At 36.5% G+C, this 25,534-nt stretch overlaps 1 protein-coding gene across 1 annotated transcript in view; it reads right to left on the reverse strand.

Annotated features, from left to right (window-relative positions):
• Window positions 1-6,600: 6,600 nt before the first annotated feature.
• The window catches only part of BLTP3B (bridge-like lipid transfer protein family member 3B), a 110,876-nt gene continuing 91,942 nt past the window's right edge, over window positions 6,601-25,534 (reverse strand). The window contains 1 exon segment of the mRNA XM_082349563.1: window positions 6,601-25,533. Coding sequence (XP_082205689.1) covers window positions 25,492-25,533 — 42 coding nt within the window. The 3' untranslated portion in view covers window positions 6,601-25,491.

The raw sequence follows: 25,534 nt of genomic DNA on the forward strand, positions 1-25,534 counted from the left end.
TCCAAAATCTTAGGCCCTTAAGAGAAGGATGAGGCATTTCAAATATGAAGAGAGGGGGAATTGACGATAACAGGGTTCCTCACCTCACCCCCATCCTGGAATAGAAAATTGAGACCACCCACACCCATATAGCTTAACTACTGGTACTGAGAACTGAGGTCACCTGTGTCAACATGACTTTTAAATTTACTCCAGGAAATTCTTTCCCAGGAAGACAATTCTATTAACCAATAAATAATTTCACTGTTTCCTTCAGGAACTTCCTTAAAATGAATTTATCTTAACAAAATCTTTGCTCATCTGGGTAAATAGCCCCTTTTTAGGATTGTAGAGGGGGGAATGTGCTTTAATGGAGAACTTTGCACTGTTTAGAGCACACTCTTCTGGGTTATGTGATTCTGATTATGTGGAGGTTCTGTGCCTTTCGTTGCCTGTAAGCTACTTCAGAACTCTGTAAGTTCTAGATAACTGATAGCAATGCAGAATAATTCTTGCCTATATACCTGCAAGTAAATTGTCCAATGAATGTCCACTAATGTTTTGGAGTAAAGATCTAGCAGAGGTGCCATCTTATAGGACTAAGGAGGTGTAGTATTTCATCTTCCCATTTTCCTATATTCCTCTTAATTCTTTTTTTAAATTAATTTTTATTGGAGAATAGTTGCTTTACAATGTTGTGTTAGTTTCTACTGTACAGCAAAATGAATCAGCTATACATATACATATATACTCTCTTTTTTGGATTTCCTTCCCATTTAGGTCACCACAGTGCATTAAGAAGAGCTCCCTGTTACTATACAGTATGTTCTCATTAGTTATCTATTTTATACATAGTATCAATAGTGTATATATGTTAATCCCAATTTCCCAATTCCTCCCAACTCCCCATTCCCCCCTTGGTATCCATACATTTGTTTTCTACATCTGTATCTCTATTTCTGCTTTGCAAATAAGATGATCTATACCATTTTTCTAGATTCCACATATAATAAATGCTGGAGAGGGTGGGGAGAAAAGGGAACCCTCATGTACTGTTGGTGGGAATGTAAATTGATACAGCCACTATGGAAAACAGTATGGAGGTTCCTTAAAAAACTAAAAATAGAACTATCATATAACCCAGCAATCCCATTACTGAGCATATACCGAGAGAAAACCATAATTCCAAAAGACACATGCACCGCAGTGTTCATTGCAGCACTACATACAATAGCCAGGACATGGAAGCAACCTAAATGTCCATCAACAGAGGAATGGATAAAGAAGATGTGGTACATACATACGATAGAATATTACTCAGCCATAAAAAGGAATGAAATTGGGTCATTTGTAGAGATGTGGAAGGACATAGAGAAGTTTTGGTCCAGAACAAGAAGTAAATTAAAAAATGTATTCTTCTTCTAATAGTAGATGAAGATAGGTAGAGGAGACAAAGATGATGAAAAGTAATAAATAACTAAATATAGATTTATTCATTTATACATTTTTATTCCATGTGTAAATTATTCTATTAATTTGGTCAAATAATGTACTATATTTTTCAGGTGACTTAACCAACACTTCCCTTAAAAATATACCTATAATTTTAAAGTATAGACATTGTGATCTCAAAATTAGCTGTACAGGCTTCCCTGGTGGCACAGTGGTTGTGAATCTGCCTGCTAATGCAGGGGACATGGGTTCGAGCCCTGGTCTGGGAAGATCCCACATGCCGCAGAGCAACTAGGCCCGTGAGCCACAACTACTGAGCCTGCGCGTCTGGAGCCTGTGCTCCGCAACAAGAGAGGCCACAATAGTGAGAGGCCCGCGCACCGCGATGAAGAGTGGTCCCTGCTCGTCGCAACTAGAGAAAGCCCTCGCACAGAAACGAAGACCCAACACAGCCAAAAATTAAATTAATTAATTAAAAAAAAATTAGCTGTACAAATACATTTTTGATTACTTACACATTCCTGAATTTGTTATAGACATTTGAGATAAAGAGACAACTAAACTCCAAATAAATGAGTTTTACTGGAAACTTTACTGTTATATTAAATTCATAATCCCACAATTCATTGTCTGTTACTCAAATCATGATAGGTATCAAATTATTTACAATATGATTAAGATTTTTAAATATTAAAACTGTACTGCACAGAGATAATTATGTTTTGTAGAATATGGATTGTTAGGCATTTTTAATTGATGCTTATCAGCAACAAGTTATTTGCTGAATAGCAATCCTTTGTTTTTAAGAGAACCCCCCTTAAGGTTTAATGTATACACGTTTAAGATCATTTTGAAGCATATTTATATAGCATAAAATTCACCCATTTTAAGTGTAAAGTAGTATGGTTTTAGTGAGTGTATAGAGTTGTGCAACCACAACTAGAAATAAGTTTTAGAACACTTTAATCAACCCTCCAAATTCCATTATGCCCTTTTGTGGTCAAGCTGTCCCTCACCCCCAGCCACAAGGCAAGCACTGATCTGCTTTCTGCTGTTATGTTTTTGCTTTTTCCAGAATTTCATGTTCATATTTCATATGTGTTTTGTGTCATTTACTTTTTTACTTATCATTATGTTTTTGAGATTCTTCTACATTGTTCTGTATATCAGTAGTTTATTCTGCTTTGCTTGCAGTTGTATTCTGTTGAATGTATATGCCACATTTTGTTTATACATGGACCAGCTGATAGATATTTGAGTTGTTTCTATTGTTTGGTTATTATGAATAATGATGCCATGAACATTTGTGTACAAATCTTTGTGTGGACATATATTTTCACTTCATTTAGGTAAACCCGTAGGAGTAGAATTGCTGGGTCATGTAGTAGGTGTACATTTCAATTTTTAAGACACTGACAAACTGTTTTCCAGTACCTGCACCACTTTGCAATTCCACTAGCAATGTATGAACGTTCCAGTTGTACCATATCTTCACCAACACTTGACGTTTCGGTCTTTTTAAATTAAGAAATTCTAACATGTGTATAGTAGTATCTTACTGTGGTTATAATTTGCATTTCCCTAATGACCAATCAAGTTGGGCATCTTTTTTTGTTAAGTACCTGTACAGATCTTTTTCCTGTTTCTTAAAACTGTGTTATTTATATCATTATTGAGTTGTAAAAATTCTTAATTAGATGTGGACACAAGTCCTTTGTCAGATATATGCTTTACAAATATTTTTTCCCAAGCTGTAGTTTGTCTTTTCATTTTCTTAACAATTTCAACAAGCAAAAGATTTTAATTTTTTTGAAGTCTACTTATCAGTTTTTAAATTTATGGTTCATGCTATTTGTGTGTTGTCCCAAGGTCATGAAGGGTTTTCTCCTATGCTTTGTTCTGTAGGATGTATGTGTTTGCCCTTACATTTAGGTCTGTGATCTATTTTGAATTAATATTGGTTTATGGTGTGAAGTAAGATCAAAGTTCATTTCTTTTCCATGTGGATATACAGTTATTCCAAAAACATTTCTTGAAAAGCCTATTCTTTTCCAATTGACTTTCTTTGATACCTTTACTGAAAATCAATTGACCACATAAGTGTGGGTCCATATCTGGATTCTCAGTTCTGTTTCATTGATCTATATGTCTATCCTTATGAATTCCTTCATTTTTAATCTTGAAGAATGGGATAATGTTTAGAGAAAAATAATCATGTTTGATACCTTCCATTGAAACATACAATTTATCTAAATTTAAATAAAATAATAGGCAAAAAAGGATGATTAATCTTTCTTTAAAATGTATTCTTTACTACAGTTTAAAACAAAAATGATAATTAGATCATTTTGGATATTTTTACTGGATGTGGAAAAAAATAGATGGAAAAGCCTATTTCTGAGGCAGTAAACTATTATTAACTACTGTGCTGCTTATATTCATTAAGAAAAAATTTCAAATTTAAGAGGGTTATATAAACATGATTATGAGACAGTTGAAGCATAGTAAGAACACACATAGTTCCTTTAAACTGGTTAAAGTCTTCAGCCATGGATGAATTACATCCATGGGTATAAAACATAGTACTAGCTGTGAAAGATAGAAGCTGCAGTTAAATTATTATCACTTAATTGACCCTTTAATCCTGAGGTTGATATCCTATTTCAAGGTGTTTTTTTCACTTTGCCTCTTTAAATCAGAAAATAAAAATAAGATTTCTATGTAAGCAGTTGACATTTTTGTTAACTTAGGCACTTCCTCTCCTTAAAAAAAAATGAGCTACATGTTAAACACTCTTCAGTAGTTTTTATTTGACTTCTAGGATACTACTTTATACTATTGGCCAGATTTCTTTTTAATGATTATTCTTCATTTATTTTTAATAATTTCAGTATTCTCTCATTAGCAATGAATTTTGTGATATGTCCCCCATTACCCTCATATTTATGAGAATTAAAGAGTTTTATTTATACTTGCAAGAAAGTACTTTTAAAAACTTTTAAACAATGCATATTACTTTAAAATCATGAATCCTCTGTTGACTGTCTTCTTTTTGTTTTTGAAGGCTGAAATTAACTTTATGTATTGTTTATACTTTCAGTGCTAAGATTGTTAAGGTCGAGGTGTAAAATTTTTAAGTGATGTGTCTTGTTTACAATGTCCTGTGGTCCATTACCAAAGCATTTGAGAGGAACCACATAATTATGGTCTTAGGGGTTGTCCTATAAATATTCTAATTTTGTTCCATTTCCCTACTATCCTTGTCAATAGAATGGCTAAATATCATCTTTCTCTTTTCGTTTTTATTTCTTTTAAAGGACTTATAAGGCTGTCAACAAAAATGGATTAATTTTGTACTTCTGTCATCATAAAATGTTCAGTCCTAACAGAATTATCCTTGAATTGTAACTCATACTTTCACTGTGCAAAAAATTTACTGAGAGATAATGTGCCAACAAATTATTCTAGTCTTAGCAAATCTTTAAAAGTAAATTTCCTGGTTCATGTGGAGTGCTACAGAGCACTGAAGAAGTATGTATATGGTAAAGTAACTTGCCCAGATGCAACTTTTAATGTGTATTACGTGTCTCAATCTAATAATCTGTACTTAGAGTATCAAATCACTCTAACACTGAATCATCTCCAAGTATTATTACCCAATAAAAGCAGTAGTCTGTAAAAAAAAAAAAAACATAGTACTAGGTGATGTAATGACAGAATCATTGTCAGTAATTTTGAGAAATGGAGAAGAACACAAGACTTGCCAGAAGACTGAAGATGCACAGATGTTTCCATTTTCAAAACATAAAAAAATAGATTGCAGAAGCTAAAGGCTAATAAGCATGATACTGAAAGCTGGTAAAATTATAGAAGAGATAAAGCATATATTTTATCAACATCTTTTCAAATGATCACTAGAAGAAAAAATAATTTTTTCACCAAAATTATTAAATTACACACCTGAAAATGGCTAACATAGATCCTGAATGACTGGGACTAGAAAATATCTTTTTTAAAGTAAAACAACCTCATACCTTTCTCTGGGAAATCATACAATGGGAAGAAAGAAAATAAATGAAGTAAAAAATAATGGCATCCAAACAAAATTATTTTTAAAATATCATATGTAATTCTACACTTAAAAAATGGAAAATCTTGATGAAAGGTACTAATCTCAAATTATAAAAATTGATGTCTCCTCTGTGCATGGTAAGTCTAGTGACGCCAAGTATAGACTAAGAAATACCCAGAAGTTGAATATATGAGTTTGGAGACCAGGGAAGAGTTAGGGCTAGTTATATGAATCTGGGACTAGTCAGTGCATTTGTGGTATTTAAATCCATGAGACTGGAAGAGATCACCTAGGAAGTGAGTATGGACAGAGAAGACCAACAACTGTAGAAATTCTCTTTTTATTATTTCCATCTTCACAGTGAAATAATAATCAAAGTCATGGGCTTGAGTGGAAGGAGAGGAGAAGGAGTGTTGGAGGTTTGTGGAAAGAGGAGGGAAGCATAAAATAGTTGAAGAGTAGACCTGTGAATATAGAGGGATTAGGAGGCAGCCCTGATGGCTTAGGAGTGATCGGTGGCCATAAATTTAAAGCAAAATCAGCAGAAGGATCAGGAAAAGAAACAAGAATTATTGAAATAACTGAGGAAAACTTTCAGTGTTAGAATTGAATCTGCCAAGTTAAAATGCCAAAGGCCAAGAAAAATAGAGACCAACGTCTATACATGCTGTCAGGACATTTTAAATTTTTAGATATTTAAAAAAATATTGCTAGCAGGACTTCCCTGGTGGTGCAGTGAATAGGACTACTCTGCCCTCCCAATGCAGGGGGCCTGGGTTCGACCCCTGGTCAGGGAACTAGATCCCACATGCATGCCGCAACTAAGAGTTCACATGCCACAACTAAGGAGGCGGCAAGCCGCAACAAAGGAGCACACATGCCGCAACTAAGACCTGGCACAACCAAATAAATAAATAAATAAATATTTTAAAAAAGTATTTCTAGTAATCAGTCAACAAAACAAGTTATATTTCAAGGAACAAGAATCATGCTGACCTCATATTTCCCTGAAGAAGCAATGGAATAACATATAGAGTTAAAGTTGTATACCAGGAAATTTTTAGTTCCAAGAAATAGAAAATGCAACACAACTAATATAAACAATAAAGCAGATTTATTATCTAACATAAGAATTTCTAAATTGGCTCTGAGATTGGTTCATTTAGTAGTTTAAGGATCTAAGTTCTTTCCATCATTCTTTGCCAAGCTCAGGGGGATCAGTCTTGCCCTGAGTTAATCATCCTCTTGTTCATAAGGTGGTCCTGAAGTTCCAGGCATTACATGTAGACATGACAACATCAAGCAGAAGAAGAATCTCACTGGTTAGTGTTGTGTCACATACCCATTCCTAAGCCAATCACTTATAAGGGCAATGCAGTTGGCTTAGTATCGTGCGTGACTGGGTGGAGAACGATAGATTACCCAAACAAAACCAGAGTTCTCTTAACAAGGAAGAAGGAGAAATGGCTATTGGGTAGGCAACGAACAGTGCCTCTTTCATGAGAGGGAGAAAATATTGAAAATATTTTGAATATATGAAAATATTTCATGAGAGGGAGAAAAACCCGAAAATAAAAAACCCACTTAAAAGGCACTAAAAGGCTTCCCTGGTGGCACAGTGGTTAAGAATCCATCTGTCATTGCAGCAGACATGGGTTCAAGCCCTGGTCCGGGAAGATCCCACATGCCACGGAGCAACTAAGCCCGTGTGCCACAACTACTGAGCCTGTGCTCTAGAGCCCGTGAGCCACAACTACTGAAGCCCGCGCGCCTAGAGCCCGTGCTCCACAACAAGAGAAGCCACCGCAATGAGAAGCCCGCACACCGCAACAAAGAGTAGTCCCCACTCACCACAACTAGAGAAAGCCCACGCACAGCAACGAAGACCCAACGCAGCCAAAAATAAATAAATAAAAAAATTTAAAAACCCAACCCACTAAACTATGAGTTTTTATGAGGACATATTCTCAGACATAAAAATACTTCGAAAAACTATACTACCCATATACCTGTCCTGAAATTTTTTCTTGAAAATATTGCAGATGACTGAGAGAAGAATCAAAACAACTCAAAAAGGGGAAATCATGTTATGAAAGAGCTGGTAATCAAGTAAAACAAAGTTAAGTCTAATTACTTGTTTTTGATAAGTATCTCTGCAAATTATATTAAAAACCAAAGGCTTAAATGACATTTAAGCTGCTACCTGAAAACAATATTTAGACAGGTGAAGAATTGGGAGAAGAGCATTACAGAGAGAAGGAACAACATGGGAACATTTCTTTAAGGCTGGAGATAAACACAAGTTAGATGAGGCAGGAGTCAGATTGTGCTGAGTCTCATGAGCCATGTTAGGGATTTGGAGTTTTATTTTAAGTATATTGAAAATCGGTGATATATTTTAAGTAGAGGAATGACATATCTGCATTCTATTTTAAGAAGATCATTCTGGTTGCTCTTTAAAACAGCAGATGGGAGGCAGGGCAAGGATGGAAACTGAGAGGCTATTGAAGGTAAGAAATCATATTGCTTGGACTGGGAAGAAGTGTAAATAAAAATGGTAAGCAATTGATAAATTGGAAATATGTGTAGAGAGACTCAATAGGACAAGCTGATGGATTGCATGTATATGAGGATAAGTTGAGGGAGATTGGAGAAACAAAGATCCAAACTTTTGGCTGAGTGGGTGGTAGTGCCATTTACTAAAATGAGAGATACCAAAAGATTATCATGTTGCATCTTAACGTGGGGAGAAGAGAAAGGGAAAGGGGGACCAAGAGCTCTATTTTGAACATTGTAAGTGTGAGATGCCTATGAAACATCCAAGTGAAGATGTTAAGAAGTTCAGAATAGTGGTCTGAGCGGGAGATATATTTTTGGAAGTCTTGGCATATAGAGATATTTAAAACTACAGTAAATGAATGACATTACCTAAGAAAAGAAAAATGAAATTCCAGCACACAAAGGTTGGATAGAGAATAAGAAAATAAAGGAGATATAAAAGAAACAAGCAATGAATTAAGAGGAAAACCAAGACAGTGTTGGAATCATGGAAGCCAAGAGCAAGAAGGGAGTATTCAGTTGTGTCAAAAATTGCAAAAAGTCTCATAAGTTGAAGACATGCACATTTTCATTAGATATAGCAACATAGATGCTAATGATAACAAAAACAGTTTCAGTTGACTAGTGTTGGTGGGGGTGGAACTTCAGGTTGCAGTGGAATTGAGAATAAAGAGAATGTGAGGAAGTGGAGACAGCTTGTTTTAGATAACTCTTCTGAGAAGTCTGGCCATGAAGAAGATTGGAACAATATCTTGGAGATAGACTGGAGAGACACAAAGGCTCAAGAGAAGTTTTTTGTTTTTTAATTTAAGGATGGGAGATACAAGTATATATTTTTTTAAAGATGTATTATTTATTTATTTTTGGCTGCATTGGGTCTTAGTTGCTGGCACGCGGGATCTTCATTGAGGCATGTGGGCAGGATCTTTCGTTGTGGCCCACAGGCTCTTTGTTGCTACGTGCGGGCTTCTATCTAGTTGTGGCATGTGCTGTCTCTCTTCTCTAGTTGTGGCGTGCGGGTTTTCTCTTCTCTAGTTGTGGCGCGCAGGCTCCAGGGCACGTGGGCTCAGTAGTTGTGGTGTGCGGGCTTAGTTGCCCCATGACATGTGGGATCTTAGTTCCCTGACCAGGGATTGAACCCTTGTCCCCTGCATTGTAAGGAGGATTTTTTTTACCACTGGACCACCAGGGAAGTCCCCACAAGTATATGTTTGAATGCTGATAAATGATCTGATAGTAAGAGTTTGAAGATGTGAGGGAGATGGGGTTTAATTGAAGGAGTGTCTTCAGAAGACTTTAAACCCATCATTAGATTGAGAGAATGGAATTTTGGTATTTTCACCAGTCAACATAGTTATTGAGTGCTATGTGCCAAGCTCGGTTCCAGGCACCAGTGCTGTGAGAATGAAGAAGACAGCCAATAAACCTGCCCTCAAAGATTGTAATTTCTAGTGTGGAAGAATGAAAACATGTAAACAAGCAAATGAATATACAAGATTATTTTGAATATTGATAATTGCTATAAAGCAGTCAAGAGAGAGTCCATGTGTTAGAGCCAGACCATGCTCTGCAAGCCTCCGTATATTATCCATCAGCCAAAATCAAATGGGGGCTTCCAAGTCTTATGGGATCCAGGCAAGACTCCACTTCTCTTTCCTTTAAGACTCATAGCCTCACCACTGCCTTTATCTCTGGGACCAAAAGAACAAACATCCTTATACCCTTGATCCCTATTTATGTCATTCATCACAAGCCATGGTCTCCTTACACATCCCTCACTCTCCAGCCATTAATCCCTATACTGATCTGTACATCACCTTTCCTGATTGAATCTTCCATCCCTCTCCAGCACCCAAAACCTTTCCCCCGTGAGTCCTTCTGGAACTCAATTATCAGCAAAATCACATTTCCTTAATGTCTCCTTTAAATATTCCTTTTACTGACTTTATCTTACTGAAACCCGTCTCTCTCCTAAGGCCCCTGCTTCAGGTAGTGGCAGTTTTTCCTTCCACAGTCTTCATATCACAGAACCTGGAGGTGGGGTAGGTGTTCTGTAATTTATTAATGTTTCCAGAACATTTTCCCTCCCTCCTCTTTTGAAAAACAGTCACCTTTGAATCTTGTACCATCAGACCACAGCATCCATTACCCACTCTTGTTGACGTTACCTTCCAACCCCACAGTTTACTCCTCCTTGATCCTTGAACATTTTAGCTCCTGGATCACTTCACTCTCTCTAAGACTCCTCCTGTCATTAATCTTGGGGATTTTAAGATTCTCACTGATGAATCATCCAACGCCCTGCCCTCTCAGTTCTTTGGTCTCCCCACTTCCAATGACATTGCTTTTCACTCTTTGTTAGCTATGCATTCCTAAAATCATTTTATTAATAGATCTTTCATTACCATTAATTAACCTCTACATAATCTCAATTTCAAACATCCTATCCTCCAATCTCTACCTTATTTCTAGAATCCCAACTCCAAACACCCTTCAGTACTATTGGGATCTACAATCCATTGATCCTACCACTATTTTATCATATCTTACCCTCTCATATCCTTACTTCTCTCTCTCTACTCAGGTATTATGGGTTGAATTGTGTCCTTTCTAAAGATATGTTGAAGTCCTAGTACTCCCCAGTACCTGTGAATGTGATCTTATTTTAATACAGGGGCTTTGCAGATGTAATCAAGTTAAGATGAGGTCATTAGCGTGGGCCTTAATCCAATATGACTGTTGTACTTATAAAAAGAGGAAAATCTGAACACTGACACACAAAGGGAAGACAGCCATGCAACAACAGAGGTAGAGATCTGAATTACGCTACCGCAAACCAAGGAATGCCTGGAGCTACCAGAAGCTAGAAGAGGTGCATGGCCCTGCCAACACCTTGATTGCACACTTCTAACCTCCAGAACTGTGAGACAATACATTTCTGTTATTTTAAAGCACTCAGTTTGTGGTGTTTTGTTACAGAAGCCCTATGAAACCAATAACCCGGGTTAAACTATTGATATATATGGTCAGATGATGACATCATGATAAAAGTTATTAAATGGCCTAATGATGAAATCATTCCCGTGCATACACTCTGAGTTCCCTTGCCTTTCTCTTACTTTATTGTACTTGGCTAAACAATAAACCCTGGTTAAATCCCATTTTCAGCTTTCTTCATGACCACAGTTGCACAGTAAAACGTGGCTTAAGAAAAACACGCAACCATGTTGATCGATCTTACTTAAAACACATGGTGATTAAATGCAACTGGACCTGAATGGTGCTTGCAATCATATTGTCTTTCTCTACTCCATTCATTCTTTCTCCTATAAAACTATTTCAGGGACTTCCCTGGTGGTCCAGTGGTTAAGAATCTGCCTTCCAATGCAGGGGATGTGGGTTCGATCCCTGGTCGGGGAACTAAGATCCCACATGCCGCAGGGCAACTAAACCTGTGGGCCACAACTAGAGAGCCTGCATGCCGCAACTACTGAGCCCTCGCACTCTGGAGCCCGCACACCACAACTAGAGAGAAGCCCAAGAGCCGCAATGAAGACCCAATGCAGCCAAATAAATAAATAAATCTTAAAAAAAATAAAAAAAAAAAAAACTATTTCATATCTCTCTCTCAAAATCTCCAATAACTTCTCCCTAATCCTCATTCTTAGTAAATGTCCTCGCTATTACAATAACCTTCATAAGAAAATTTCCACAAGCTCCCATGACATCATCTCATCTATGTGAGTTTGTCCCCATGTTCTTTGCCTTCTATCCATGCTCTTGGCTAAAACCAGCCTTTCCCTTTACACAATATACTATCCCCTCTTCCCTAATTAAAGAAATTGCTCTAAAAATGTCCTTTCCCTCCTCTATCATAAAACTTTCCCTCCCTACCAGATCATTTCTATTAGCTATTATTTCTCCCTTCTTAAAAAAACTAATCAACCACCACTTTTTCTTCCACTTCTCTTCCAGCCATAGCCCTCTCTATCTCCTTTTCTCCACAAAATAACATTTATTTCAGTTTGCCATGACAGTTGCAGTTTACACTTAATTATTTAATTAAATCTTGGTTTAATTATTAATAGTGCCCTTTTCAAATGTGTTCCAGTTTGGATTGTAAATTACATAGCTAGCTTACCTTTTGATGTAAAACTCCTTGAAAGTGTTGTCTGTGCTCATTCTATCCAATGTTTCACCTTTCATTCTCTCTTGTGCCCCATTTCAAAAAGGTCTTGTCCACACTACTCCACTGAAGCTGTTTTCAAGGTCACCAGACATGTCCTTATCCTTAAATCTGATTGTCAGTTTTCACTCCTCACCTTTTTGAGCTTTGAGCAGCATTTAACATAGCCAACCATTCCCTCCTTCTTAAACAATTTCTTCATTTGGCTTTTAGGGCACCACTTTCCGGTTTTCCTTCTGTCACTGCTTCTTGGTCTCCTGTCCTGGTTCTTCCTCACCTCTCTGAACTCTGAACAGTGGATTGGCAAACAGCTCAGTCTTTAAACTTCTTCTGCTTTTTATCTATAATCATACCCTCCTTACTCTTCTCCCAAGCTACTTAGGGAAGGAACTAAAACCCATCTCACGTCCCCCACAACACACACTCAGAGTAAAGAGATGATCAAGCCACAGTAGGTGGTTCTTAACTTTGTGTAAGGAAGAGAGTTATCTTCAGGGATTGCATTTTGCTGAATATGGGTGTGCATCACAGCTGAATGGTTCAGGAGCAGAGAAGCTGAACACTCCACTAGGCATCTTGTTGTTGTTATTTGTGGGCGACAGTTACTTTATTATAGAAGAAACAGATGTAATAAAACAATAAGTTATTATACAATGACAACATCACCATTTTAAAATCTCTAATGAAATAATGGATATAGGCAGGGACCACCAATCACTACTAAAGCCATTAGGTGAAAAGTCGATAAGAAAGTATAAATTTGAGAGATTAGGCTAAGAGAATTTGAATCCACTAAGGAAAGTAAGTATCACTAAAAGTGGGGTAAACAGACTTTATGTGCATTTGCTGTGATATAATATGAAGTATACAGGGCCACCTATAAAACATTCTTGCCAAAAAGAAAAAGAAAAGAAAAAAAATAAAAACAAGGACCTGAATTCAAGCAAGACTCTAGCTCTGACTTCCAGTTTTCTGGTTTATTTTTTTAAATCTTTATTGGACTATAATTGCTTCACAATGGTGTGTTAGTTTCCGCTGTATAGCAAAGTGAATCAGCTATACATACACATATATCCCCATATCTCCTCCCTCTTGTGTCTCCCTCGCACCCTCCCTATCCCACCCCTCTGGGTGGTCACAAAGCACTGAGCTGATCTCCATGTGCTATGCGGCCGCCTCCCACAGCTATCCATTCCACACTTGGTAGTGTACATATGTCCATGCCACACTATCACTTCATCCCAGCCTACACTTCCCCCTCCCCGTGTCCTCAAGTCCATTCTCTACATCTGTGTTTTTATTCCTGTTCAGCCCCAAGGTTCTTCAGCACCATTTTTTTTTTAGATTCCATATATATGTGTTAGCATATGGTGTTTGTTTTTCTCTTTCTGACTTACTTCACTCTGTATGACAGACTCTAGGTCCATCCACCTCACTACAAATAACTCAATTTTGTTTCTTTTTATGGCTGAGTAATATTCCATTGTATATATGTGCCACATCTTCTTTATCCATTCATCTGTTGATGGACACTGAGGTTGCTTCCATGTCCTGGTTATTGTAAACAGAGCTGCAATGAACACTGTGGTACATGACTCTTTTTGAATTACAGTTTTCTCAGGCTATACGCCCAGTAGTGGTATTGCTGGGTCGTATGGTAGTTCTATCTTTAGTTTTTTAAGGAACCGCCATAATGTTCTCCATAGTGGCTGTATCAATTTACATTCCCACCAACAGTGCAAAAGGGTTCCCTTTTCTCCACACCCTCTCCAGCATTTATTCTTTGTAGATTTTTTGATGATAGCCATTCTGACTGGTGTGAGGTGATACCTCATTGTAGTTTTGATTTGCATTTCTCTAATGATTAGTGATGTTGAGCAATCTTTCATGTGTTTGTTGGCAACCTGTATGTCTTCTTTGGAGAAATGTCTATTTAGCTCTTCTGTCCATTTTTCAATTGGGCTGTTTTTTTTTTTTTTTGATATTGAGCTGCATGAGACGCTTGTAAATTTTGGAGATTAATCCTTTGTCTGTTGCTTCATTTGCAAATATTTTCTCCCATTCTGAGGGCTGTCTTTTCATCTTGCTTATGGTTTCCTTTGCTGCACAAAAGCTTTTAAGTTTCATTAGGCCCCATTTGTTTATTTTTGTTTTTATTTCCATTTCTCTAGGAGGTGGGTCAAAAAGGATCTTGCTGTGATTTATGTCATAGAGTGTTCTGCCTATGTTTTCCTCTAAGAGTTTGATGGTGTCTGGCCTTACATTTAGGTCTTTAATCCATTTTGAGTTTATTTTTGTGTATGGTGTTAGGGAGTGTTGTAACTTCATTCTTTTACATGTAGCTGTCCAGTTTTCCCAGCACCACTTATTGAATAGGCTGTGCTTTCTCCTTTGTATACTCTTGCCTCCTTTATCAAAGATAAGGTGACCATAGGTGTGTGGGTTTATCTCTGGGCTTTCTATCCTGTTCCATTGATCTATATTTCTGTTTTTGTGCCAGTACCATACTGTCTTGATTACTGTAGCTTTGTAGTATAGTCTGAAGTCTGGGAGCCTGATTCCTCCAGCTCCGTTTTTCTTTCTCAAGATTGCTTTGGCTATTCGAGGTCTATTGTGTTTCCATACAAACTGTGACATTTTTGTTCTAGTTCTGTGAAAAATGTCATTGGTTGTTTGATAGGGCTTGCATTGAATATGCAGATTACTCTGGGTAGTATAGTCTTTTTCACAATGTTGATTCTTCCGATCCAGAACATGATATATCTCTCCATCTGTTTGTATCATCTTTAATCTCTTTCATCAGTGTCTTATAGTTGTCTGCATACAGGTCTTTTGTCTCCTTAGGTAGGTTTATTCCTATGTATTTTATTCTTTTTGTTGCAGTGGTAAATGGGAGTGTTTCCTTAATTTCTCTTTCAGATTTTTCATCATCAGTGTATAGGAATGCAAGAGATTTCTCTGCATTAATTTGTATCCTGGTACTTTACTAAATTCATTGATTAGCTCTAGTAGTTTTCTGGTAACATCTTTAGGATTCTCTATGTATGGTATCATGTCATCTGCCGACAGTGACAGTTTTACTTCTTCTTTTGCAATTTGGATTCCTTTTATTTCTTTTTCTTCTCTGATTGCTGTGACTAAAACTTCCGAAACTATGTTGAATAATAGTGGTGAGAGTGGACAACCTTGTCTTGTTCCTGATCTTAGAGGAAATGGTTTCAGTTTTTGACCATTGAGAACGATGTTGGCTGTGGGTTTCTCATATATGGCCTTTATTATGTTGAGGTAAGTTCCCTCTATGCCTACTTTCTGGAGGGTTTTTATCATAAATGGGTGTTGAATTTTGTCGAAAGCTTTTTCTGCATCTATTGAGATGATCCTATGGTTTTTCTCCTTCAATTTGTTAATATGGTGTGTATCACATTGATTGATTTGCATATATTGAAGAATCCCTGCATTCCTGGGATAAACCCCACTTTATCATGGTGTATGATCCTTTTAATGTGCTGTTGGATTCTGTTTGCTAGTATTTTGTTGAGGATTTTTGCATCTATGTTCATCAGTGATATTGGCCTGTACTTTTCTTTCTTTGTGACATCTTTGTCTGGTTTTGATATCAGGGTGATGGTGGCCTCAGAGAATGAGTTTGGGAGTTTTCCTCCCTCTGCTATATTTTGGAAGAGTTTGAGAAGGACAGGTGTTAGCTCTTCTCTAAATGTTGGGTAGAATTCGCCTGTGAAGCCATCTGGTCCTGTGCTTTTGTTTGCTGGAATATTTTTAATCACAGTTTCGATTTCAGTGCTTGTGATTGGTCTGTTTATATTTTCTATTTCGTCCTGGTTCAGTCTTGGAAGGTTGTGGTTTTCTAAGAATTTGTTCATTTCTTCCAGGTTGTCCATTTTACAGGCATATAGTTGCTTGTAGTAATCTCTCATGATCCTTTGTATTTCTGCAGTGTCAGTTGTTACTTCTCCTTTTTCATTTCTAATTCTATTGATTTGAGTCTTCTCCCTTTTTTTCTTGAAGAGTCTGGCTAATGGTTTATCAAAATTTTTAATCTTCTACAAGAAGGAGCTTTTAGTTTTATTTATCTTTGCTATTGTATCCTTAATTTTTTTTCATTTATTTCTGATCTGGTCTTTGATTTCTTTCCTTCTGCTAACTTTGGGGTTTTTTTGTTCTTCTTTAATTGCTCTACGTATAAGGTTAGGTTATTTGAGATGTTTCTTATTTCTGAAGGTAGGATTGTATTGCTATAAACTTCCCTCTTAGAACTGCTTTTGCTGCATCCCATAGGTTTTGGTTCGTCACGTTTTCATAGTCATTTGTTTCTAGGTATTTTTTGATTTACTCTGATTTTTTCGGTGATCTCTTGGTTATTAAGTAGTGTATTGTTTAGCCTCCATGTGCTTTTATTTTTTACAAATATTTTCCGGTAATTGATATCTAGTCTCATAGCGTTGGGGTCGGAAAAGATACTTGATACGATTTCAATTTTCTTAAATTTACCAAGGCTTGATTTGTGTCCCAAGATATGATCTATCCTGGAGAATGTTCCATGAGCACTTGAGAAGAAAGTGTATTCTGTTGTTTTTGGATGGAATATCCTATAAATATCTATTGAGTCCATCTTGTTTAATGTATCATTTAAAGCTTGTGTTTCCTTATTTATTTTCATTTTGGATGATCTGTCCATTGGTGAAAGTGGCGTGTTAAAGTCCCCTACTATGATTGTGATAACTGTCGATTTTCCCTTTTATGGCTGTTAGCATTTCCCTTATGTATTGAGGTGCTCCTATGTTGGGTGCATAAATATTTACAATTGTTATATTCTTCTTGGATTGATCCCTTGATCATTATGTAGTGTCCTTCTTTGTCTCTTGTAGTAGTCTTTATTTTAAAGTCTATTTTGTCTGATATAAGAATTCCTACTCCAGCTTTCTTTTGATTTCCATTTGCATGGAATATCTTATTCCATCCCCTCACTTTCAGTCTGTATGTGTCCCTAAGTCTGAAGTGGGTCTCTTGTAGACAGAATATATACGGGTCTTGTTTTTGTATCCATTCAGTCAGTCTATGTCTTTTGGTTGGAGCATTTAATCCATCTACATTTAAGGTAATTATCGGTATGTATGTTCCTATTACCATTTTCTTAATTGTTTTGGGTTTGTTTTGTAGGTCTTTTCCTTCTCTTGTGTTTCCTGCCTAGAGAAGTTCCTTTAGCATTTGTTGTAAATCTGGTTTGTCGGTGCTGAATTGTCTTAGCTTTTGCTTGTCTGTAAAGGTTTTAATTTCTCCATCAAATCTGAATGAGATCCTTGCTGTGTAGAGTCGTCTTGGTTGTAGGTTTTTCGCTTTCATCACTTTAAATATGTCCTGCCACTGCCTTCTGGCTTGCAGAGTTTTTGCTGAAAGATCAGCTGTTAACCTATGGGGATTCCATTGTATGTTATTTGTTGTTTTTCCCTTGTTGCTTTTAATATTTTTTCTTTGTATTTAATTTTTGATAGCTTAATATGTGTCTTGGCATGTTTCTCCTTGGATTTATCCTGTATGGCACTCTCTGTGCTTCCTGAACTTGATTGACTCTTTCTTTTCCCGTATTAGGTAAGTTTTCACCTATAACCTCTTCAAATATTTTCTCAGTCCCTTTTTCTCTTCTTCTTCTGGGATTCCTATAATTCAAATGTTGGTCTGTTTAATGTTGTGCCAGAGGTCTCTGAGACTGTTCTCAATTCTTTTCTTTCTTTTTTCTTTATTCTGCTCTGCTGTAGTTATTTCCACTATTTTATCTTCCAGGTCACTTATCTGTTCTTCTGCCTCAGTTATTCTATTGATTCCTTCTAGAGAATTTTTAATTTCATTTATTGTGTTGTTCATCAGTTTGTTTGCTCTTTAGTTCTTCTAGGTCCTTGTTAAACGTTTCTTGTATTTTTTCCATTCTATTTCCAAGATTTTGGATCTTTACTATCATTACTCTGAATTCTTTTTCAGGCAGACTGCCTATTTCCTCCTCATTTGTTTGGTATGGTGGGTTTTACCTTGCTCCTTCAACTGCTGCATATTTCTCTGCCTTCCCATTTTGCTTAACTTACTGTGTTTGGGGTCTCCTTTTCACAGGCTGCAGGTTTGTAGTTCCCATTGTTTTTGGTGTCTGTCCCCAGTGGCTAAGGTTGGTTCATTGGGTTGTGTACGCTTCCTGGTGGAGGGGACTAGTGCCTGCGTTCTGGTGGATGAGGCTGGATCTTGCCTTTCTGGTGGGCAGGTCTGCGTCTGGTGGTGTGTATTTGGGTGTCTGTGACCTTATTATGATTTTAGGCAGCCTCTCTGCTAATGGGTGGGGCTGTGTTCCTGTCTTACTAGTTGTTTGGCATAGGGTGTTCAGTACTGTAGCAGCTGGTCGTTGAGTGGAGCTGCGTCTTAGCGTTGAGATGGAGGTCTCTGTGAGAGCTTTCACTGTTTGACATTACATGGAGCTGGGAGGTCTCTGGTAGACCAATATCCTGAGCTCGGCTCTCCCACCTCAGAGGCACAGGCCTGACACCTGGCTGGAGCAGCAAGTCCCTGTCAGCCACATGGCTCAGAAGAAAAAGGAGAAAAATAGAAAGAAAGAAAGAAAAAAACAAAAGAAAATAAAATAATTAAAATAAAAGATAAAAAAATTATTAAAAAGTAATAAGAAAAAGGAAAAGAAAAAAAAAAAAGCAAGAAGACAGCAGCCAAACCAAACAACAACAAATCCACCAATGATAGCAAGGGCTGAAAACTATACTAAAAAAAAAAGAACAAAAAACGAACAGACAGAACCCTAGGACAAATGGTAAAAGCAAAGTTATACAGACAAAATCCCACAAAGAAGCATATACACACACACTCAGAAAAAGAGAAAAAGGAAAAAAAAAAAATATATATATATAGAAAGGAAGAGAGCAACCAAATCAATAAACAAATCTACCCATGATAATAAACTCTAAATACTAAGATAAACATAAAACCAGAAACACATTAGATGCAGAAAGCAAACCACAAGTCTACAGTTGCTCCCAAGCTCGGAGAAATTTCCCTTTCTCTTCTTTGTTCTCACAGCTCCTGGGGTTCAGCTCTGGATTTGGCCCCGCCTCTGCATGTAGGTCACCTGAGGGCATCTGTTCTTCGCTCAGACAGGATGGGGTTAAAGAAGCAGCTGCTTCGGGGGCTCTGGCTCACTCAGGCCGGGGGGAAGAAGGGGTATGGAATGCAGGGCAAGCCTGCAGCAGCAGAGGCCAACATGACATTGCAACAGCCTGAGGTGCGCCGTGTGTTCTGCCGGGGAAGTTGTCCCTGGATCATGGGAACCTGGCAGTGTCGGGCTGCACAGGCTCCCGGAAGCGGAGGTGTGGAGAGTGACCTGTGCTTGCACACAGGCTTTTTGGTGGCTGCAGCAGCAGCCTTAGCATTTCATGCCCATCTCTGGCATCCGTGCTGATAGCCACAGCTCGAGCCCATCTCTGGAGCTCATTTAGGTGGTGCTCTGAATCCCCTCCCCTCCCACACCCTGGATCAGTGGTCTCTTGTCTCTTGGGCAGATCCAGACTTTTTCCTGGACTCCCTCCCGGCTACCTGTGGCGCACTAGCCCCCTTCAGGCTGTGTTCACACAGCCAACCCAAGTCCTTTCCTTGGGATCTGACCTCCGAAGCCCAAGCCTCAGCTCCCAGCCCTCACCCGCCCTAGTGGGTGAGCAGACAAGCCTTTCAGGCTGGTGAGTGCTGGTCGGCACCAGTCCTCTGTGAGGGAATCTCTCCACTTTGCCCTCTGCACCCCTGTTGCTGCACTCTCCTCCATGGCTCCGAAGCTTCCCCCGCCACCCCCCATCTCCGCCAGTGAAGCGGCTTCCTAGTGTGTGGAAACTTTTCCTTCTTCACAGCTCCCTCCCAGAGGTGCAGGTCCCATCCCTATTCTTTTGTCTCTGTTTTCTCTTTTTTCTTTTGCCCTACCCAGGTACGTGGGGAGTTTCTTGCCTTTTGGGAAGTCTGAGGTCTTCTGCCAGCGTTCCGTAGATTTACTGTAGCAGTTTTTCCACATGTAGATGTATTTCTGATGTATTTGTGGGGAGGAAGGTGATCTCCACGTCTTACTCCTCTGCCATCTTGAAGGTCTCTCTCTTTTTTATTTTTAAAATTCTCAGTCTTGATGGTTGTAATTCAGTATTTTGAGTTTTTTGTTACATCAATAAAACAGTTCTCCTAAGTGGTTGCAAGAAGAAGGTTAATCACTTCACTGTACTCTCTTAAACTCCAAAACGCTCAGGTATATTTCTTCACCTAAACAATCAAATATGTCTTCACATAAAAGTGAAGAATTAAAGTCAAGAATAAGAAATTTTACTTACCATTCAATCAGCTTAATATAAGTTATTGGAAAGAATGAATTGACTTTTGATTGGTGACACAAGCAAAATGAAAATAAATCCTAATGTATAAATTATTTACTATTGCCTTTTAATCTAAACGGTTTCAAAATCTTTTAAAACCCCGATTACTCCTCTTGGTGATTTAGTGATACATTTTTTTTTTCTAAGACTAGAAAAAACTATCCTACTATACAAATAGAAAAAAAAGACATTTAGTTGATTTCATATTTCTTAAAATTTATCCCGTAAAAGAGTTTCAAATCCTCAGTCCTACCAGCCCAGTAGTGTGGGCAGCACTTATATTGAATTTCAATATTGTAACATTAACATGAATTTCCCTCCAGTGTACAATGATCTAGTAGATAATATCTAATGGTTTATAAAAATCATCATGCTTACATTTTTGCTTCATGTTACCTTACTTTTTGTGCTTCTCAAAAAAGCAGCAAAAATTTTTTTTAAATGTCAAGTATTATAGTTTAATGAAGAAATCAGTGTTTAAAAACATTACTTCTTTAATGTTTCTATATATATCCTGCATAATTCCAACTTTGAGTATTTTATTCTAAAAGGAAATTGAAACATAGCTCAAAATTTATTCTCTTTAGCATCCCTGGGTGCAAGGTAAAATGAGACTGTTAACACCTTAAGGATTTAGGCACAACTGATCCTGTGTATCAATTTCTCAAAATTGAAAACTATTTCAGCCGCTACGTTTTTGGCCTTATTTCCACTCTGTTTAGCTGACAGGACTGGCAGATCTCAACAGCCACAACACCATATGTTACAATCAAAGCCAGATGACATTCTGGCACTGCAGTGGCTGTATGAATCAATGTGCTAATTTTCTCTTTTGTGATGATTTGTGATAAATCACCTAGAATTTCAGGTATTTAAAATTCAGAAGGACATAATATGGCAAATTTCTCCATTCTCCATCTTTTTCTTTCCCTATGGACTCAAGGAGTCTGCCACTTTTAATAACTACGACCTCCTACTTTTATGCCTATGTTCCATTTCCCCTCAATCCAACTGAGAGGAAGAACTCAATACCTGAAAGACATCTTTGATACCTCATCCATTCATTTTATTATTTCAACAAATTTATTGAGAACCTACTATGTGCCAGGCACTGTATGAGGCACAAGGAATGCAAAGTTGAACAGTGACAACAAAAACACACACAATTCCTGTCCTCATGGAGTTTACAATGTAGAGGGTCTACATTAATCAAAAACATATTAAGTTACAAAGGTGTTCAATGCTAAGTAGTGGTATGTGTTCGTGTGATAATGTATAACAGTGGGTCTTACTCTGGTGAAAGAAATTAGGGAATGCTTCCCTGAGGAAGTGATGAATGAGCTGAGATCCAAAAGACAAATAGGAATTAACTAAGTGATGAAAGTACTTCAAGCCAAAGGAATAGCATGAACAAAGGTTCCTATGGTGGAAGAGGCACCTTGATTCTCACTTATTCCAGACAGTTAAAGTGCAATGAGGGTAGAACACAAAGAAAGTGAAACATGGTGCAAAATGAAACTAAGAAGTAATAATAATAACTAACCTCTATTAAATGCTTTTTAAGGTGATGTGCCAGTCATTGTTTTAATGTTTTGAGACATTAACTTTTTCAACATTCAGAATTATAATATAAATAGTGGTCCTAATACATAATCTCATAGGCAACATAAAATATTTTTGTTTTAATCATAAGAGCAATGAAACGCCATTAATGTGTTTTAAGCTAGAGGTGAAACTGGGGGTAGGTGGGTTGCCTTGATTAAAACTGCACTTCAAAAAAGAGAATTCTCCCTGCCTATAAAAATGAATCAGGAAGGACAGAGCAGCTTAGGAAGACCAGTTAGGAGTCGACTGCAGTAATGCAGGTAAAAAGTGCTGATGGTAGCTTAGATTAGGAAGGTGGTAAGTGAAGAGAAGTAGACAAATTTACAAGGTAAAATAACAGGACGCAGTAGTGAACTGATTTGGGGGTGGGGGGTTGCAGTTAGGGAGAGGAAGGTGTCTAAGAGGAGTTCTAGGTTACCAGCTTGGAAACCAGGGTGATGGTGGTACCTTAGATTGGATACGTTAATAAAAACTTAAAGAGGAAGTTTTAACCCCTGTATTGACAAGTGCTGAATAACAATAACTACAATAAAAATCCAAAAGGAGTTTCTGGTTAATTTTTTCACATATATTTGCCTGCAATCTTATATAGCCATTCTTACATGGCTTAAATAAAAATAATGTTTCATTACAACTAGTGTCACATGGTGATCTTTTGAATTCTAGGATAAAATGAGAAAAGAAAAAAAATACAAGATGCCAAGAAAATGTTGTTCACATACATAAAATTAAAAAGGAAAACACAAATATCATTTTCTTCCCCTGATTATTAACATCTCTGCTAGGGACTTAGCAAAGACATGGCAACTTTATATCTAATTTGTGGTCATTTAAAAACTCTGGTAAGTTTATTACAAGTTGATTCCTATATTTCTCACACAGCTAAAAAGGTTGAGGTTAACTTAAAAAAAATTCTCCCCTTATCTTTTAAATAGTTTGAATAATACACACATCATACACACACACACTTTAAAAGTATTATTATTTATGTTTAAAAGAAAAACAGATAAAAGACCAACAAGTGATTCCTTTCTCCACCTCAGGAAAAATCTGTGAAATAAGGAATAAGATAAAATAAAAGCATATAATTGGGATTTAAGTAAAAAGAGCAGGTTATTGTGGTTTCAGTCAAGTCAGTTGTTCTGTCTGAGCCTTAAGTTTTTTATTTAACTTTTAAAATGTGAATAATACCTACCTCCCAGGTTTGCTGTGGGAATTACATAATGCTTTTGGAAGTGTTTTATTAATTTTAAATCTCTATAAAAATAGTAATCACTATAAATTTTTAAAAGTCTAACAAAGCATACAGAATATTCAGATCCACATTAATTATCATCTCTACTGTTTATATCATTTTCTTGAGAAGGCCAAGTAAATTGAAAATAAGAAAAACATTCAGCATCTGTAACACTAAATAATTATAACACATAAATTTAAAATTCATATAGAGCAAATAGCTCAAGTCTGAGAAACACTGCAAGCTCTGAAGAAGTTAATGTACCATCAATCCTGCTTTTCTATAATAGAGACTGCTTTTGTTGACTATATACCTACAGATCAAAAGTACTCTACTAAGGATATAAGCTATACATTTAAAATATTTAATTAGACCTTTGCTTTTAATCTAAAACTATATAATAGTCTTAGATTAAAATGGTTTAACAGGATTTTTAAAACACTCTGAGGTAAAATAATAACAATTTAACTTGTTCTTTGCTGTATCCTTAGCTCCCAAAACAGGGTCTGTATTTTAAATAATGTTAATTAAAATGGACATTACAGAAAAAAAAAAAAGGCCAGTACCATTTTCAATAAAATCTAAAATCACTCCAACACTTAATGTAAAATGAAACATGTATTTCCTTCCAAGTACTTAGATAGAGGGATGGCTATATAAGTCATGCCAAACAAGCAAAGCACCATAAAGTGTCCGAACATGGTTGAAAATTTGAAAATTTTCAAGTATCTTAAAGAAAGAGCAGTCCAGCTGTTTCATGTTCTATCTTGGTTATATTTATGTTTAAGAATGTGAATTTTAAAATAGACCCCACTTAGTTTAATTCTATCAGAAATATATTTTAAATTGTTAAAAGCCTCTGTTTCTTAAATACTCAAACTTTTATTTCATAATGCATGATTGAGATTCTCTCTCGTGTTGGTTTCAAACTTAAAAATCCCTAGAAAATAGAATTCAAAATTTACCAGTTTTTCTTATTATAGAAGATAATATATATAAGTCACATAGAACTTTAATCAAAACTAGCATTATAAATTTGACATGTGCAAACATCCACCTGTTGTGATACTACAGGAATGGTATGAAATTGTTTTATGTACGTGAAAAGAAAATTCTCTGAAAACATTCCCTTCCTTAAATAGAGGAAAGATGAAGGTAAAGAACTAATATAAATAGTATTAGTTAAAATTCTTACAGTTACAAATGCTGCTAAATTTAGCAGGATAGTTAAATTACTCTTTTACTTCTAATGATAAACGTTTAAAGGAATGTACAAATAATGCTTTTTAAATCAGTTGGCCATATACTCTAATGTCTTGCTTTTTTACAGTTTGTGCTTTTTATTTTAACATTTGTGCCATCTTCTTTGTTGAAAATTATAGCTTCAACTTACACAGTTTACCCATTACTTAAAATGATTCTTTTTCACATTTTCAAGTTACTTCATAAGCGCAGTAGGGTGATGATTTTCTAGAATTTTCAAACCCAGCCATTAGATATTTATTAATTTGATTGGATTTTTTACAGTAATTAAATATAGATTTAAGTACATAATTTTAATAACATTTAAAATGTAAGCCTCCTTTTATTTTACATTAGCCCTAAAAGCATCTGAATCTTTGTAAATAATAGTAAATTATTAACAAATAGTGATAAATAGTGGGAACACATAGATTTTAATTTTTCTTTTTAAAAAATGCCTATAATGTAATATCAAAATTAGGAAATGACATCTTCTATTCATTAGGCAGGTAATTATCTTACAGTATGCGTTGACTTCCCTATATCACACCAGTTTAAAAGAGGGTTAAACCCCAAAACACAAAACAACCAAAAGACTGTAATGCCCGTACCTAGTAATTTCTAAACTGGCTTTGGAATAGTCACCACTTCATCACATTCTATTTCATTTTATTGTCTTTTCATGAAAAGGAAAGTCTTCCACTAATTGGTAACATCACATTATAAATATAACCACCATACTCCAGAGCTATAATTTAAGTTTCTGACTGCCACTCCTGCTATTCAACTGT

The sequence above is a fragment of the Balaenoptera borealis genome, assembly GCF_965194805.1.
Source record: "Balaenoptera borealis genome assembly, chromosome: 13".
Taxonomy (NCBI): domain Eukaryota; kingdom Metazoa; phylum Chordata; class Mammalia; order Artiodactyla; family Balaenopteridae; genus Balaenoptera; species Balaenoptera borealis.